Source organism: Panthera uncia, chromosome B1 (genome assembly GCF_023721935.1).
Source record: "Panthera uncia isolate 11264 chromosome B1, Puncia_PCG_1.0, whole genome shotgun sequence".
Lineage (NCBI taxonomy): Eukaryota > Metazoa > Chordata > Mammalia > Carnivora > Felidae > Panthera > Panthera uncia.
This window is the reverse complement of record NC_064811.1, coordinates 157,228,714-157,245,108: the sequence shown is the minus strand read 5'-3', so window position 1 is coordinate 157,245,108 and position 16,395 is coordinate 157,228,714. Positions and strand designations below refer to the sequence as shown.

The following is a 16,395-nucleotide window of genomic DNA, read 5'->3' as shown; positions in this document are numbered from 1 at the left end:
ATAATTTGTTTTTTGGTTTTTGTTTTCTTTTTAATATTTATTTTTGAGGAGGGTACAAGTAGGGGAGGGGCAAAAGAAGGGGGACAGAGAATCTGAAGCGGACTCTGCTGACAGGCTGACAAGCAGCAAGACTGATGTGGGGCTCGAACTCAAGAATAGCAAGATCGTGACCTGAGCTGAAGTCTGACGCTCAGCCGACTGAGCCACCCAGGTGCCCCCTTAAAGTAGATAATTTGTGAAGAAACTATTGCAGGTAATGATTTATCTAGTGTTTTGCCTCTAATCTTACTGTTTAATAACCAGAATTTGTTATTAACACAGAAAGGGGAAAAAAAACATCACCAACCTTTGAAAAACCTGTGTATCTCTACAAGAATTACAGCATCTTTTTCTGAGCACCACTGCATCAGAACATCAGACACCTTCAAGAAATTGGGATTCACTAGGTTTTCTTGTTTTTTCGGCCTCCTTCAAACAATTCTGAATGCAGTATGAGAAAAAGGGACTTAATTTCCACAATAGAATTTCCCGGCCTTAGCAAGTTTTGATCATTGCTTTCTGACCTTTTGTCACACAAGCAGCAGCTAAGAGTTTGACCCAAAGGATGAAACAACTACCTGCTTCCTTCCTTGGTCTCCAGGCTGCTCGGCGCAATGGCTCGCCCTCAGCTCTGCCCAGCCCAGCCTTTTTGCAGATACTGAAATCTGGTGCTTTTTCTCCTGGACCATTGCTAGCCCTCTCTTCCATTATTAGATTTTGGAATCAACCTCAGTTCACACTTTTCTATTATCTTTAATACTTTCTTCCAGTAGGGGTTTCCATGAGGCTGCCTTCTAGGGAGACAAGGATAATCTACCAAAGCTCCTTTCCTGTCCATCTTTATTCTGATGACATTGAGTACAGCAGCGTATCTCTTTCCCAGCTGTTCTTTTTCCCTTTCCTTGGCCCTTGACCTTATATTGCGTGCTCTTAGCTAATTTAAACCACAGTATCTGCTCCCCTCCCCTGGCTGTGATAAACTAACAGGTCCTCGATATTTAGTAAAGCCAGATAGTCTCACACTGTTCATTGTGCAGGGCTTTTCAGGGAAACCCTGTCAGCATGAACCCAGAGGTATTACATGGGTGAAGATGGCTGAAAGTGGTCTCATTTTGCTCCCAAGAGTATAGGGCTGGCAGGCTCAGGCAGAGTGCGGTACAGACAGCAGACGCACCGGGCAAGCTGTAGCCTCAGAGCCATACGTGAGATTCATAGCACTGCCCAGGTCAGGGAACCAATCCCAGGAACTACCTTACAAGAAAATACTAGAGGAGAAGCTATTAACAAACAGTTCCACACCCCCATTCTCCCCCAAAAGAAGTTCTATGTATGTACATATCTGTGGGGCATTTTTCACCTTTCCAAAGGCATGTTACCAGATGAGCTCCATCCAACTTCCTTTCTCATTAGAAGCCAGGGTTCTCAGGTAGAAAGAAGGCATCCTGGTTGCAGATGTTAACAGGCCGATGCTCTCGTGCGGAAACAATCCTGCAGCTTTAAGCTACAACTGACACCCTGCTCATAATGAAGGAAAGTAGCAAGAGAGTCTAGTCTGAGCTGTCACCTTGGAGTTATTGTGAGCTGAGCAGAGTGTCATCTGTGATAAAAGGTCACATGCGCACATGCTCTACCAATGCTGCTGATTCCTAAGGGTGACCCCCCAACCTGTTAGAACTACAGTTGATGAGGGGCACCTGGGTGGCTCCGTCGGTCAGGCATCTGACTTCGGCTCAGGTCATGATCTCATGGTTTGTGCGTTCGAGTCCCGCGTCGGGCTCTGTGCTGACAGCTCAGAGCCTGGAGCCTCTTCAGATTCTGTGTCTTTCTCTCTCTCTCTCTCTCTGCCCCTCCCCTGCTCACACTCTGTCTCTCTCTCTCTCTCTCAAAAATAAATAAACATTTTTTAAAAATTAAAAAAAAAAAAAAACTACAGTTGACCCTTGAACAATGCAGGGGTTAGGGACCCCAGCCTCCCCACACACACACTCAGTCAGAAATTCCCGTGTAACTCTTGACTCTCCACAAATTTAATTGCTGACAGCCTACTGTTGCCCAGAAGCCCTACCAATAACATAAACACCACGTATTCTGTATGTTCTATGTATTATGTACTGGATTCTTATAAGAAAGGCCAGAGAAAATGTTACTAAGAAGATCATAAGAGGGGCGCCTGGGTGGCTCAGTCGGTTGAGCGGCTGACTTCGGCTCAGGTCATGATCTCGCAGTCTGTGAGTTCGAGCCCCGCGTCAGGCTCTGTGCTGACAGCTCAGAGCCTGGAGCCTGTTTCAGATTCTGTCTCCCTCTCTCTGACCCTCCCCCGTTCACGCTCTGTCTCTCTCTGTCTCAAAAATAAATAAACATTAAAAAAAAAAGATCATAAGAGAAAATACATTTACCATCCTGTACCATATGTATCTATTTATCAAAATATCCACGTATACATGTACCTGCGCAGTTCAAACAGCTGCTGTTCTAGGGTCAACTGTTCATTAAATCCAGGAGAGGTCAGGTTTTTGCCCATGAGACTGAACATGTGGACAGCTGGAGCCAATGAACAACCAGCAGGAGTGATTAGTAGAGACCCTTACACTGAATATGGAGATGTGCTCTTACCTTAGACTACAGCCCTCCAAGTGTGAAGAGTGAAGAGAACTGATGTAAAAATGTCTGGAAGAGCATCCCAGGGAAACATGAGGTTGCAGGTAGGGGACGACGCGTCAAGGTTGCTGGAAGGAAAGAACATACTCTTCTTTCAGCCTGTCTTCTTCCCAACTGCCATGCCCCACCCCCATCTTTCATATCACCCTCCAGCAGCTCCCAGATAAGAGCAAGAGACTGCTTGGTGGACGCTTGCTTTTACCAACTAAGCAGGTCTTGTATCCAGTTAAGTGATCCAAAATCAAAAGTAATTTTTCCTATCCTATCCCTTGATCTCCTAGCCTGAAAGAATTAGAAAACCAACCCTAGGAAATGGAGGCTGGCTGTTTACTCATCTGGGTGGGTGCACTTCGTTAGGACTCCCCTACTTCTCTGCTTCTCCGGTTCTGCCTGGGGTCTCTGGAAGTAGAAAATAAAATCAAGTTCTTCTTTTATTTTCTCCTGTCTCTCTTCACCACTTTGCCTCTTTTTCCCCTTTTTGTACCCATTCCCCTTTTTAAAAGAAAAAAATTTTCCCCCTAATTCCAGCCACTCAATAGCGGTTGCTGTCACTTGGCTAAACCCAGGGGTAGAAAATGGCCTCAACTGTGGCTGCTCTGGGCAGCCAGCTAGCCCCTAGCAAGGACAAAAAGAAGAGCGAGGGTTCAGTGCTGAGTGTATTTCAAGGTCAGATATCCAGATGGCCTGGGGATTTATCTCTAAGACCAGATTTTTTGCTGTATCGTTTACATACAGTAAAATCCCCTCTTTCAATGTACACAGTCCTAGGAGTTTTAACAACCGCATATAGTTATGTACCCAATACTCCTGGCCCTTTGAATTTAACTGCTCCCTCCTTTCCAGCCCCTGGCAGCCAGCCACTGGTCTGTCTGTTGTTGCTATAGTTATGTTGGCAACTCATTCAAAATTTTCTTAAAATAGTGTACAGGTAAAAAAAATCTGGAAGGTTAAATTTATCCCACCCACCTTCAGTTTGCTCTTCTGGATTAAGCTATTCCAAAAGGCAGAAAGCTTTGTTTTCTGTGCCCAAATCCCTGGGCAAGGTGACCTAAAGTCTGGCTCACCTGTAGGGGAGATGGAGAGTGAAAGGGAAACAAGGGACCAAATAGAACTTAATAGTTGGCCCTGGTTTTCAGAGAGAAACTTGAGATTTTAAAAGGTTAAGCTGTAGGGGTGCCTGGGTGGCTCAGTTGGTTGAGCATCTGACTCTTGGTTTCGGCTCAGGTCATGATCTCACGATTCATGGGATCGAACACTCTGCGCTGACAGACAAAAGCAAGACTCCTTGGGATTCTCTCTCTCTCTCTGCCCCTCCCCTGCCTGTGCTCCCTCTCCCTCTCTCAAAATAAATAAATAAGCTTAAAAAAAAAAAAAGGTTAAGCTGTATAACAAAGCACAGACTAGATTGTCTGGTTTTGCATACCGGCATCTTCATAGCTGTCTAAGTTTGGTCAAGCTGCTTACCTCAGTGCCTCGATTTCCTCATCTGGAAAATAGGTATGACTATAGTAACAACCTCTTGGGTGGTGGTTGTAAGAATAAAGTAAGTTAATATGGGTAAAGAGCTTAGAACAGTGCCTGGAACAGAAAGAGTGCTCAGCGTCAGCTACTATAATCCGCTCAATACATGATATGTGCTGGATTCTTGGGATAGATGCCATACCCTCGATGAACTGATACTTAGCAGTCTCCTTTGTACACATAAGGATACCTTGTGAGGCACCTGGGTGGCTCAGTCAGTGAAAAGTCTGACTTCGGCTCAAGTCATGATCTCTCAGTTTGTGAGTTCAAGCCCCGCATCAGGCCCTGTGCTGACAGCTCAGAGCCTGGAGCCTGCTTTGGATTCTGTGTCTCCCTCTTCTCTCTGCCCCTCCCCTACTCGTACTCTGTCTCTCTCTCTGTCTCTCAAAAATAAATAAATATTTTTTTAAAAAAGAAATAAAATTGATTCCTCTTTCATTTAAAAACAAGAATCAAATAAGGATACCTTGTGAAATACCAGTGACCGACTTGAATTAAGGAATTAAGTACTGACTATACCCATAATTACCTCAAGTCCAACAAGTCAAGTTTGCATTAACTTTCTGCTTCCCTCTCACAGTGGCGCCTATGGAGGAAAACACCACATTTTTTCAATACTGAATAAGCATTTACCCTATAAGCAGCCCGGGGTTTGTCCTCACTTCCAGGCTGATCACCCTTAAGAAGTAGAAGAAAATCAGTATTTATTGAGAATTTACAAAGTACCAGACTCTATGCTTTCTAATCATTCATTAAACATTGATTCAAGATCTCGTCATTATCTAGTACTGTGCTAAGTGCTGGGGATTCAAGAACCTGCAAAAGAGCCAAATTCTCCTAGAGTTTACAGGTCCTTATGGAGCTTACAGACATGTAAAAAGGGGGGGCCTGCACGTGTGGGGACAGGGGGTACATGAAAAATCTCTGTACCTTCCTCTCAATTTTGCTGTGAAGCGAAAAGTACTCAAATAACTTTAAAAAGGTGTATGTGGGGGAGAATGGTCTTACTGATACTGTGCTACACGTTTACCAAGAGGGCCCAAAGGAAAAAGTATTGAATTCTAGTTAAAGAGCAGAGTGAGTGGGGCCCAAGGGGGATCTTTGAGGGGAGGTGATGCTGTGAGCTACCCGGCCATGAAGGTGTGCACAGGGCAGGCCCCTGAGGAACTTGCTGAGCCCTGCCGGAGAAGACAGCCAGGGTGCGAAGCTGGAGGGCCCAGAGATTGGGCTAAGAAGTCTGGACTTACTCTGTGGCCTCCTGACGTATCACCTGATTTCAGCTGGGTCACACCCAGGAAGAGAAAAAGAAACATATCCCCATTTCACAGATCAGCGAGTCCGGATGGAAGAAGTGAGTGGCTCGCAATCACGAAGCGAGAGGCGGGCCTGGGACCGAGAGTAGGACACCTGTGCTTTCCCCACTGCAGCCCCCAGGCTCCCCACCTGACCACTGGCTGCACAGTGGACTCTCAGCAAGGGGGCATTGAAGGAATGAACAGAGTCCTCTCTTCTCCAGGCCCTGCCTCTCTCCCTGGCCTGCTGTGTCCACCTGGTCTCCTTCCTTGGGGGCTCTGCCCTCCTCAAATAGCAAAGCCAGACACAGACAACTCCTAGAGCCAGAGGTAATTCCAGACCTGTCCCCCCACCTTACTGCTCAGAGGGACAGTGAGAGTTAACTAGTCATTCGTCCTGGAAAGGATGAGGGAGGATAAAGGGCCTTGGCCTTGGGGGAGGCCACCAGCACCCCTCCCTGAGTCAGTGGCAGCTTCTGACATCAGCAACAGCTGTGTGCCTCAGTCCCGAAGTCTCCCCCCCACCCCCAGCTGCACCCTCTCATAGTGGCTATAACTCTCCACAGGATGGCAACAGCAGGGCCTTGAACATTTTCTGCACCGCCTGTCCATAATAAGCCCCTCCCCACTCCCCACCACCTCCACTGAGGTACACATGTGCATGAGGGCTCACGTGTACAGGCAGAGAGGAGAAGCCTGGGTACCTGGTGTCCGACTTCTACCGCATGCCCTCTGCACCTCCTCTTTCCAGCCTGTGAAAGGTTAAGTCCCCCTCAACCCCTCACCCAGGCCAGAGATGAACCAGAGGCCAAGGCCCATCCCTTTGGTGTTGTCTTCCCCACGACTCCACAGGGGCTGGAAACGAAGCCTACAGGCACGTTTCCTAAGCCAAAGACATAGCTACGCCCCCACCCCACCCCCCCCTGCGGCCCTGCAACTGTTCGCCCAACAGAGAAGCACCAGCCTGCTCTGTGCCCCGCCTCGAGCTGAGTGTGGGGGCAGGGGGGGGGATGCGGGGAAGGGGACATGCCTCAAGGAGAAACAGGCCCACAGAAGAGACAAGCCAACACATACCAACTGTTATACAAAAGGGGACCTGAGATGATGAGCCCTCTTGGGGTAGTGACAGGGTGTGCTTCAGAGGAACAAACCATTCCAGAAGGTTGAGGTGGTCAAGGAAGGTTTCCCAGGGGAAGAGGGCCCACAGTGGGCCTCGAGAAATGGGCCTCCAGGCAGCCACCGCTCGGAGAGGAGCCCAGGACAAGGGCCTCTGGATTACTGGACCCTTCCCATTCTCCATGAGGAGTTGACAGGGCAGGTGTGGGACCCTGTTCTGTAGGGGCTCCGGGTACTGGGCCAACCTGAACAGGTCCTGTCCCCTTCATCTTTCTGTAGTGAGGAACCCAGCAAGAGCCAGTGGGGACCGCCACTGCTCCCCACTGTTCAGGCCTTCCCTGCCTCCGGACAGCAGTGCTAGGACACAGAACTCTCTCACACAGAAGGCCCTGGGCCAGAGGCCAAGCCAGTGTGCTTCTCTCGCCCCCAATACTCTGGCCAGGTGAATCTGGCTTGAAAGCAACCTCAAGTTCAACCTTAAAGGGAAAAGACTTCGTCGCAGACCAGGGCAGGGGTTCTCAAAGAGTAGCATGCAGTTCACAGGATACCTGCGCGGCAACCCGGGCATTCTAGCCTCAATTCTAGACCGGGTTAGATCTAGAGTTTCTGAGGCCAAGGGCCGGAAATCTGCATTTCACATGCTCTTTGAAAACCACAGTTGGATGGTGTACGCTTTCTTCTAAACCGCCTTGACCTCAGCTGCTGCTTTTTCTCCCCGCTCCATCCGCTGGAGTCTGGCACCAACCTCCCTGCTCCTTTCTGTGCACCCGCCTCCCCCTCCCCACTCCCCGCAAATGGCCAAAGCCATGGCGTGAGGCAATCCCTCTGCCCTTGACCCTTTCCTTTGCATAGCGAGTGATGGCTTTTTTATCTCCTGATGATGAAGTACAGCCTTCAGCTGGGGGGCATTTAAGACACGGGACATGCAGCTGGGCGTAGCCACAGCCGCAGGACCCAGAGGCAGACCTTGACGGCTGGGGAAGGAGGGAAGAAGCCACCCTCGAGAGCAGAGGCCACAACAGCAGTGGCAGCAGCACCACCGCTACCCTGCCTGTCCCCCGCTGCCTGGAAACAATGCTCCTAGCGACGTTCAAGCTGTGCGCTGGTAGCTCCTATAGACACGTTCGCAACATGAAGGGTGAGTTCTGGGGCGAGGGGCTGGCCTCGTGGAGGCCATGTGGTTACTGGGACAGTGTGGGGGGGGGTGGTGGTGGCCACTCCACGCTCATCTCACTTGCGCCTCTTGTTGGGTGAATGTGAGCGAATCTCTCACCTTCTGGGACCTCCCTTTTCCCACCTGAATGGTTGGCCTGGATACGAAGACGCTTCCGTCTCTTCTGGATTCTGTCACTTGTGCTGTCCTCTCTGGGGCACCAATCTTTCTTGAACTTTGCCTGGATTGGCACTAAGGGTACCAAGAGAGCCACAGCCACAGTGGCAGAGGTGGGAGTGAGCCTTGACGCCAGCGAGCAGTGTTGGCAGGCCTGAGACATCATGGGCAGGGAAGAGAGGAGAAAAAAAAGAAAGTGGGGAAGGCCCCGAAGAGCAAGGCAGAGAGAGGAAGTGGGTGCAGCAGGAAGTCGTGTTCCCATCCTACAAGGAGGAAGCAGAACCAGGTACCGAAGTCTGGTTTGGTAGAGCTAATCAGGACCCAGGGCCATCCTAGTCAGTCCCCTGCAGTCACTGAGGGGTACACAAACCAATCTAAAGTCCTTTCCAATTACCCTGGGTTGAACAGGCTTCCGTTTATTTTATTTTTTTAAGTTTATTTTGAGAGAGAGAGAGAGAGAACACGCAAGCAGTGGAGAGGCAGAGAGAGAGAGAGAGAGAGAGAGAGAGAGAATGAATCCCAAGCAGGCCCTGCACTGTCAGCGTGGATCCCAATGCAGGGCTTAAACTCACAAACTGTGAGATCATGACCTGAGCCAAAACCCAAACTGGACTGAACCACCCACCCAGGCGCCCCTGGGTTCTGTTTAGAAGGAAGCCGTGCTTAGAAGACCCGGCCCAGCAGTAGGGCTGTTCCACCAGATCAACAAGATCCCTTGCTCAGACCCCAGTGGCACGCAGAGCAGTTACTCATGCAAAGGACCCCAGCTGCTGACAGCTACACAGACCTCAAGGGCTGGGGGTCTTGAATTCTCCTTCCACAGCCAGGATTTTTCTGCTTGTTTGAACAGAGCTTCTTTCCCTTTCAAGAAGGAAACTGCAGCAGGTTCTGGTGCAGCCCCTGCCTCCAAGCAGCACCAGGCCTGGCCAGCCCAGATGGAAGACCGACTCTGGGCCCAAAGGCAGCCTGGCACAGAGTGACAGCACTGGGTGGAGGTGGCCTGGCTCTCATTCAGACCCCACCAGGGATCTGTGTTCCTGTGCAAGTTACCTCTCCCTCCATGCGTTTCCTCCTCTGTGGCAAAACGAAGGGGTGGAACCATCTCGCTCTAAGGGGATTCCTCTGTTCTACGCAACAATATTCTCTCCTCTCTGCAGGGCTGAGGCACCAAGCCGTGCTGGCCATCGGCCAGGAGCTGAACCGGAGGGCACTAGGGGGCCCGACCCCGGGTGCATGGATTAACCAGGCTCGGCGTCGGAGTTCTCTGCTTGGTGAGTGCTGATGCTTCTGGGCTTGTGCCAGTGGCAGGAGCTTGTGTACATTGCTCTGTGCACGACCCACCTCCCCCTAACTAGCCCTCAGCTGGCCTTTTTCACTTTGAGGGGGTGGGACTGGGGTGCAAGGCTCTGCAGACCCCCTGTCGGCTGTAGCTGTGTGTCTAACTTCACCTGCAGGCCGTACCCTATGACTTTGGCCTTGGCTCTTCAGAGGAAAGAGCAGATCCAGACTCAAAGGATGGAAGCACGGGTGGCAGGTGGGGGCGGGGGATAGGCTAAGGAAATGGAAGCAAGCTCGGTCTCTCCTGGGCTGTGTATCCAGGTTCTCAGCTGGAAGACACTCTCTACAGTGACCAGGAGCTGGCCTATATCCAGCAGGGAGAGGAGGCCATGCAGAAGGCCCTGGGCATCCTCAGCAGCCGGGAGGGCTGGAAGAAGGAGAACCAGCAGGTGAGGGTGGGCCTGGAACCCCCGTGCCTCACTGTTCCATTGCCATCCTCAAGGCCATTCTCACAATTCCCGCCTCACGCAGCAAGTGGTTTTAACTTACATGCTGCCTAGTGTCCAGAGTTCAAGTAAACCCTCTCCTTCTCCCAAGTTCTGAGTTAGCAGACACTAGTTTGGGAGTCAGGAAATCCGGGATCGAGGCCCAGCAGTGCCCTAAGGGTCTCTACATCTTTCTGGTGTAAAATGAGGACTGAAAACATTCTTAAGATCCCACCCAATACTGTGTGTACGTAATGAGCTGGTTGTAGACCAGACTTTCCCACTTCCAGTTTTGTTTTGCTCAGGAAATTTGAGCTTCTGAGGTCAGGTAGGGGGACCTTTTCAGTTGGACCTACCCACATTTACCACCAAGAAAAAAGGGTCCAGAAGCAGGCAGGTCACTGCTCAAGGTTTCAGCAGATGTATGAGGCTCATGGCGGGAAAGATGACCAACTGTCTTAGAAGAAGTAATTTTAGGCTTCCTCATGCTTAGAGTTCTTTGTGCTGTTCCCCTTCCTGCCTTGCCTGTCCTTGTCATATTCCTGCCTAGGAATATTTTTCTGTAAACTTTATCCTGAAGCTCCTTTTTTTCTCCCTGACAGGCAAATGGGGACACAGTACTGAGTAAAGTGGTCCCAGATATGGGCAAGGTGTTCCGGTTGGAGGTGGTGGTGGACCAGCCCATGGAGAGGCTTTATGAAGAGCTTGTGGAGCACATGGAAGCGATGGGAGAGTGGAACCCGAACGTCAAGGAGATTAAGGTGAGGAGAGTCCAGGTGTGGGTGGCAGGAACCCATGGGAGCCCAGTCTGAAAGGTGTGCCAAAAAGGTTGCAAGCTGTGGGTGGTGACTTAGCCCCAGCACTGGCTAATGATCTGGCTCCCCGTGGCCCGCTAGGTCCTGCAGAAGATTGGAAAAGATACAGTCATCACCCACGAGTTGGCTGCAGAATCAGCAGGAAACCTCGTGGGGCCCCGGGACTTCGTGAGTGTGCGCTGCACTAAGCGCCGAGGCTCCACCTGCGTGCTGGCTGGCACGGCCACATGTTTCGGTGAGATGCCCGAGCAGAAAGGCATCATCAGGTAATACTGGCAGTCGCCCAAAACCTCTCTTCCCTCACGCAGGCTTGTGGGCACGTGCCCGGCAAGGGTGTGATGAATCCTCGGCTCCAAGAAACCAGTCCTTGGTCCCTACCTTCAACTGTCTTTTGCACAGGAATATGGAGGAAGACAAGTTCGGCCCTAACCAACCTTCCTAGAAAGTTTAAGAACCTTAATAACTTTCTAAAACATGAGGTAGGGCTGAGGTTTAGCTGGTACGCTCAGGTCTGGCCATCCTGGCGACTGAAATGCAAGCCATACTGCTTAGAACACAGCTGCTGTTTGTGAGGGGCCGCACCCATCACCCGGGACCCTTTCCCTGGCATCCGGCAACTCACAGGGACCACATGGGGCCTTCAGGCTCCAGCCCCAACCAGCATGTGTTCCGGTGAGCTGGTAACCAGGACAACTGTTAAGTTTATCACCCTTGACAAAATAGTTCTGAGACTTAGAAAAGACAAGGTACCAGAGAAGTGTGGCTCGTATAACTGGTCAGCATAAAAAGAGCATTCTGCCTTGTCCTCCTGACTGGACTGCTCTCCATTTGCCAGAGGAGAGCATGGTCCCACTTGCATGGTGCTCCGTCCCCTGGCTGGAAGTCCCTCGAAGACCAAACTCACGTGGCTGCTCAGTATTGACCTCAAGGTGAGGGGCACAAGAGGTGGCTAGTGGGTAGGGGGTGGGGAGAAAAACTGACTCTTACCCTCCCACGTGATCCTGCAAGAACAGGAAAAACCCTCCTCCATTTTGAGAGACAGACTGTTGGGAGAAGGACGAGGCTTGAGTATTGGCCTGCTATTCCATCATCTCCACAGACTACAATAGCTCCCTTTTACCTCATATCAAATTTCAACTCTGTAGTTGCCCGTTTGGAAAGAAGGAAACTTAGGCCCCCAAAGATATGGTTGCTAGCTCAGGGTCACACAATTGACCTTTGTCTTGACACAATTGACTGTTCTTACATGGTCATGACACAGCAGGGCAGTAGGGCAGTCCTCCCGGGTCAACTCCAAGGTCACACCTATAAACAGAGCTGGAAGACCAAGCCCCAAGCAATCCATGTTTGTGACAGGGTACAGAGGTGTCTACAGGGGAACATCACCCACAAGGTGGCCAAATTCTTCTATCTTCTACTCTAGGGATGGCTGCCAAAGACGATCATCAACCAGGTCTTATCACAGACCCAGGTGGACTTTGCCAACCACCTGCGCAAGCACCTGGAGTCCAGCCCCGCTCCTGACGCCAGGTGTTAAGGACCAGCCTGCTGCTTCCAACTGTTTCTAGCGCACTGGCTCGCATGCCCTTCAGAGAGATCCCTGCTAGAAGCCTGCAAGTCTGTTTAAGCTCTTCATCCGGGGACTGTGGAATGGGCTGGAGTATATTTAGGATGCTGGGACTGGCAAAATTTTAGGACCAAGAAAATGGGGACAGAGCTTTTAAGAGAAAGAGATTTCTAACTCTATTCAATGATTAGCTCTGAAATGAAGGTTAAGGGCTCCAAAATATTTGTAAAACTTCCTTCTGGGCCCTTACACATCTATTTAAAAACATCTTTATAAAATGCTACTAGCTGACACAGGGTGCAGAGGGTGTAAGTACAAGGACTGGGACCTCATACTTTAGGGGCTCAAGAGCTCCATTCCCCACAGGCAGTGTGTGGGGGGTCTTACAAAAGGGACTCCAGCAACCCTCTGCTCCTCTACCAAACAGGTAGAGAGCTGCACCAAAGACCAAGTAACTCCCCACAGCAGATGCGTTCTAGAAATGTAGTCTAAGTTTTCTTGATTGAAAAAGATACGCAACTAATTAAACTAGTTACCCTATTTCTTCCATGGGCACCAGTCAGAATAAAGAGTTGTAACTAAGACGCAAACTTCAGTCTGTACCTGTTTAAAAATTCTACTCTTAAAAAAAAAAAATCATTCTAGTAAATAGCAACTTCATGCTAAAGGAGCCCTGGACAAAGATTTTAATTAAACTAGATCCCCGAGCTCATTAAAAGGAAAAACTACTGGGGACGTAGGTCACTCAATTATTTAGAATCTGCTGCCAGAATCTTTCATAAGTACTTAATTTCCACAATAAGCACAAGCCTAATTCCATTTTTTAAAGTTTATTTAGAGAGAGAGAGCAGGAGTGGCAGAGAATCCCAAGCAGGCTCAGCGCAGAGCCTGATGTAGGGCTCAAACTCACGAACCCCAAGATCATGACCTGAGCTGGAATCAATAGTCGGATGCTTACCGACAGAACCACCCAGGTGCTCCAAGCCTAAATCAATTCTTAAAAGAACTCTAGAACTGGTAGCTGACAGGCATTGCAAGATGAAGGTGATGACTGAGGATTTTTATTTATGTAATTAAAAGATAGGATGGTACCAAATGAAGAAAATTAATGATATTACTAAGATAAACAAAAACAAATTTTATTATTTTCCCTTCTGTGAATGTTGACACCTAACAAGGGAACTGAATCTGTAAGGTTTACTTTTATTTATTCTGAGAGAGAGAGAGAGAGAGAGAGAGAGAGAGAGAGAGAGAGAGAGACAGGGGCAGAGAGAGAGAGGGAGACTCCCAAGCCGGTTCCACACTGTCAGGGCAGAGCCTGACACTGGCCTCGAACTCACAGACTGCAAGATCATGACCTGAACTGAAGTTGGACACTTTACCTACCGAGCCACCCATGTGCCTTGGAAACTGAATCTTCAGTTCACTCAATTACATCTGCTTCCAGCTTGGCTCAGGGCTGCCAATTTCACGGCTTTTAACAGGTCACTGTTTTACTATTTTGAGAGAAGGCCAAAAGAGGGAATATGGTGAGAGCAAATTCCCCTTTCAAGATTCAGAGAATTTATGCTTTCAAAACATAGATTGGGGTGGGATTACTTTGCTAAGAAGTGCGAGTAGGATGAAAAGCCAGCCATTACCACTTGAAACTTTTCCATTCTAGTTATAACAGCACTGATGATTTAAACCGTCCAGAAACAGAGCCCCGGCTTGTTAACTAAACAGGTTAGCAGTCATGGGAATGCTCATATTTATGGAGGTACTGAAATTTTATATCTGGTAGAAGTGTTTCTTCTTATTTATTCTTATCTCATAGAGTAGTCTATTTTTTAGCACAGACCAAATTATTATTTACCAGGGAGCCTCAGAGCTGTAGAAAGTATTTCTAGAACAGACTATCCTCCACCCCCAGCTAAGTAAGGGAAAATGACCATCTAAAGATGTGTAAAGTGATACACACTGATTTCAAAAAAGAGCAGGCTGGAAGCAAGGAAATGGGCTTTCTTGCTGCATACCACCGTTTGGAGCTCAGTTAAAATTTGCCTTCTCCAAACCGTGCAACTGTGTCTTTGAGGGGACTGGGAGCCACTTCCCCACTTGTTTAATTTTATGTTGGAATAAAGTAAGTGGTCAGTGATGATATGCTCACTGACACCATTTTATAGAGGACTCCATGGAGAGTGGGTATTCTGTGAGTCCTTCAAATGAACCTTCTCAAAACACACACACACACACACACACACACACACACACACACACACTTTTGAATATGAAATATAAATAGGCAACATCATAATTTCTGTAACCTGATTTATGAAGATCCAATGTACAGAAATTTTATCAAATGGAGAGTGGGTGTACAAGTAATAAAATACGTGGTAATTTATGTTACAAAGAATTTACCTCCAGCTTCCTCTACAGAACACTACCCTCATTCTCTTAGAGTTCTTCAAACTCTGATGGTCCAGCTTTATGACCAAGTCTGCCCTCTAAGACCGGCCACGAATGAATGGGTGTCCAGCGGTGACAGGCTGAGCCTTCAGCCTACAATCACACTGATTCTGTTAGGTTTCCTGTTAAGAGATGTGGAATGGCCAAAATAGCCTGGATGGTTCATTAGGAGACAAATCTATTAGTCAAAGCTACCAAGTTAAGGTACCTATAGTCACATGAAATTTGTGAAATTCCTGGGAGGCTGCGTTGTCACTGACGTATTAAAAAGGGGGACAGGGAAGCCATAAGGGAGCTCAAGGGAAGGCTCGTTCTTACATTCCAGTTTTTAGTATTCTGAATCGTCACGTACTTGGAAGGAAGGTAAGTAAGGCAAGAAAACAACGTGCACACATTAGCATACACGTTCAAAGGGAAATGCTGGAGGGACACCATTAACCCTTTTAAACTCTTGTTCATCTCTTTGAGGTGACTTCCACTGGAGAAAAAGGGTGGCTGAGCTGGCTAGAGAGGATGGAAGCAGGAGAAGAGGGGTTGGGATAGAGTCAGAAACCCGCCTCCCTCCCACTGTGCTGGCTCCCTTCCTCACTGCCCACATCGCTACCCCCGTCACCAAGAGGAACCCACCCCGAAAGGGAAGCAGAGTGCCACACACACTTGAAGACAGGTTTTATTTGGGAAGAGTTTCTAATTGTTAAAGCTGCAAGCAAGTTCTTTTTACAATTACAGTTCTAGAGACCTAGTAGTTTCAGAGACCCCAGTGTTCAAAAATATTTCAAAAGGAATAAAAACCCATACCAAAAGGAAAGACCTTTTAGATCTGGAATGTACAGCCACTGATTTCAGCTGTTCTCAGAAACAGGCCTACTACTTCCTTGGAAAACGATGGGATGGAGTCAATGCCACAAAAGGAGAGGTCTTTAAATAAGTCAGTGCCTTAGACGAGATTATTCACTCCTTAGAAAATACAATAAGGTAACTAGTCCTGGTCGGAGGGATACGTGGTACAGCACCAGTTTCACAGGGGGCACAAAGGATCCTGGGGTCAGCAGCTGTTGGCATATGGCACACAAAATAGAAGCAGTCACCAGAAGTGGGGAGAGTGTTGAAAAGCAGGGAGTCTCCCAGTCTCACCCACACTTTTAATTTGCTAACAGCACAGGCTGTGTCCTGCGGTATCTTTGGGAGAATGTTTGCAACAGTTCAAAAAACAAAAACAGGCCTCCCTCCCCAATTTATTCCCCAGCAAGTCCATGTCTGCAAAGAAAGAGGGACCTGGTCACGGTTCCCATGGAGGACTCCGCCTCCCATCCACTTCTGTTTCCACATGATATAAGACATCAGCCAGAGTATGTTCTACCACAGCGCCCCAGCCCATGTCACTCATCTGTGGGAGGAACAAGAAACAGAAAGGAGGTGATCAGAATAACTATGGCAAGAAGGAGCAGAGATACTGAGGATGCACTGTGAATGTTACTCACAGGGCGGTAAGTGAGATCCTTTGGAGGATACTTGAAGCACGGTCCAAAGTTAATGGAAACCTGGGATAGATCAATTCAAGCAGACAGGAGAAAACAGAGGAAAATAGTGAAAAAAAGCTTAATGTGACCTGGGAACTTTTTATTTTTAAATGTAGCTATGATATTCAGGGTATAAGTGGAACTAATGATATAGATTACCAGTGCTAAAAGTGGTCAACACCCTAATGTCCATCAAAAATTAGGTAAATAAAATAGACTTTTGTTGATTTCTGTTTATTACCTGAAGATTTCCTTATCTTACTCCAGTGGTGGTTACTGACAGACTAAAAGTATATGTAAATTTCCAGATATTACCTTTTCAA

General features: G+C 48.4%; 3 protein-coding genes and 1 long non-coding RNA gene across 10 annotated transcripts in view; 1 reads left to right on the top strand and 3 right to left on the bottom strand.

Annotated features, from left to right (window-relative positions):
* BAG4 (BAG cochaperone 4) overlaps nt 1-4,797 on the bottom strand; it is a 49,064-nt gene extending 44,267 nt beyond the window's left edge. For 2 of the 5 annotated variants that reach the window (XM_049631434.1, XM_049631433.1), the window contains exons 1-2: nt 1,397-1,888; nt 347-480 (exon numbers count right to left, since the gene is read on the bottom strand). The gene's annotated coding sequence lies outside the window, so the exon portion shown is untranslated. Of the gene's footprint in view, nt 1-346; nt 481-617; nt 1,237-1,396; nt 1,889-2,652; nt 2,766-3,001; nt 3,097-4,747 lie in introns of those variants that run through there. The other 3 variants (XM_049631436.1, XM_049631435.1, XM_049631437.1) reach the window with 3 other exon arrangements.
* A 2,744-nt stretch (nt 4,798-7,541) lies between these two features.
* Nucleotides 7,542-12,691, top strand: STAR (steroidogenic acute regulatory protein). The gene is made up of 7 exons (XM_049631425.1): nt 7,542-7,764; nt 9,114-9,227; nt 9,556-9,683; nt 10,322-10,480; nt 10,616-10,800; nt 11,370-11,463; nt 11,958-12,691. Exons 1-7 carry the CDS (start codon nt 7,701-7,703, stop codon nt 12,069-12,071), a joined length of 858 nt encoding a protein of 285 aa, XP_049487382.1. The 5' UTR covers nt 7,542-7,700; the 3' UTR covers nt 12,072-12,691.
* LOC125923274 (uncharacterized) lies at nt 10,118-11,981 on the bottom strand. Its single transcript, XR_007457981.1, has 2 exons — nt 11,522-11,981; nt 10,118-10,618 (listed from the first exon to the last, which is right to left on the bottom strand). It is a non-coding gene; the product is annotated as an uncharacterized LOC125923274 (long non-coding RNA).
* Nucleotides 12,692-15,204: 2,513 nt separating the features above from the next.
* ASH2L (ASH2 like, histone lysine methyltransferase complex subunit) overlaps nt 15,205-16,395 on the bottom strand; it is a 31,565-nt gene continuing 30,374 nt past the window's right edge. For 2 of the 3 annotated variants that reach the window (XM_049631422.1, XM_049631424.1), the window contains exons 15-16: nt 16,034-16,093; nt 15,205-15,939 (exon numbers count right to left, since the gene is read on the bottom strand). In XM_049631422.1, the coding sequence (XP_049487379.1) occupies nt 15,832-15,939; nt 16,034-16,093 (168 nt within the window). In that variant the 3' untranslated portion in view covers nt 15,205-15,831. The remainder of the gene's footprint in view (nt 15,940-16,033; nt 16,094-16,395) is intronic. The other variant, XM_049631423.1, reaches the window with a different exon arrangement.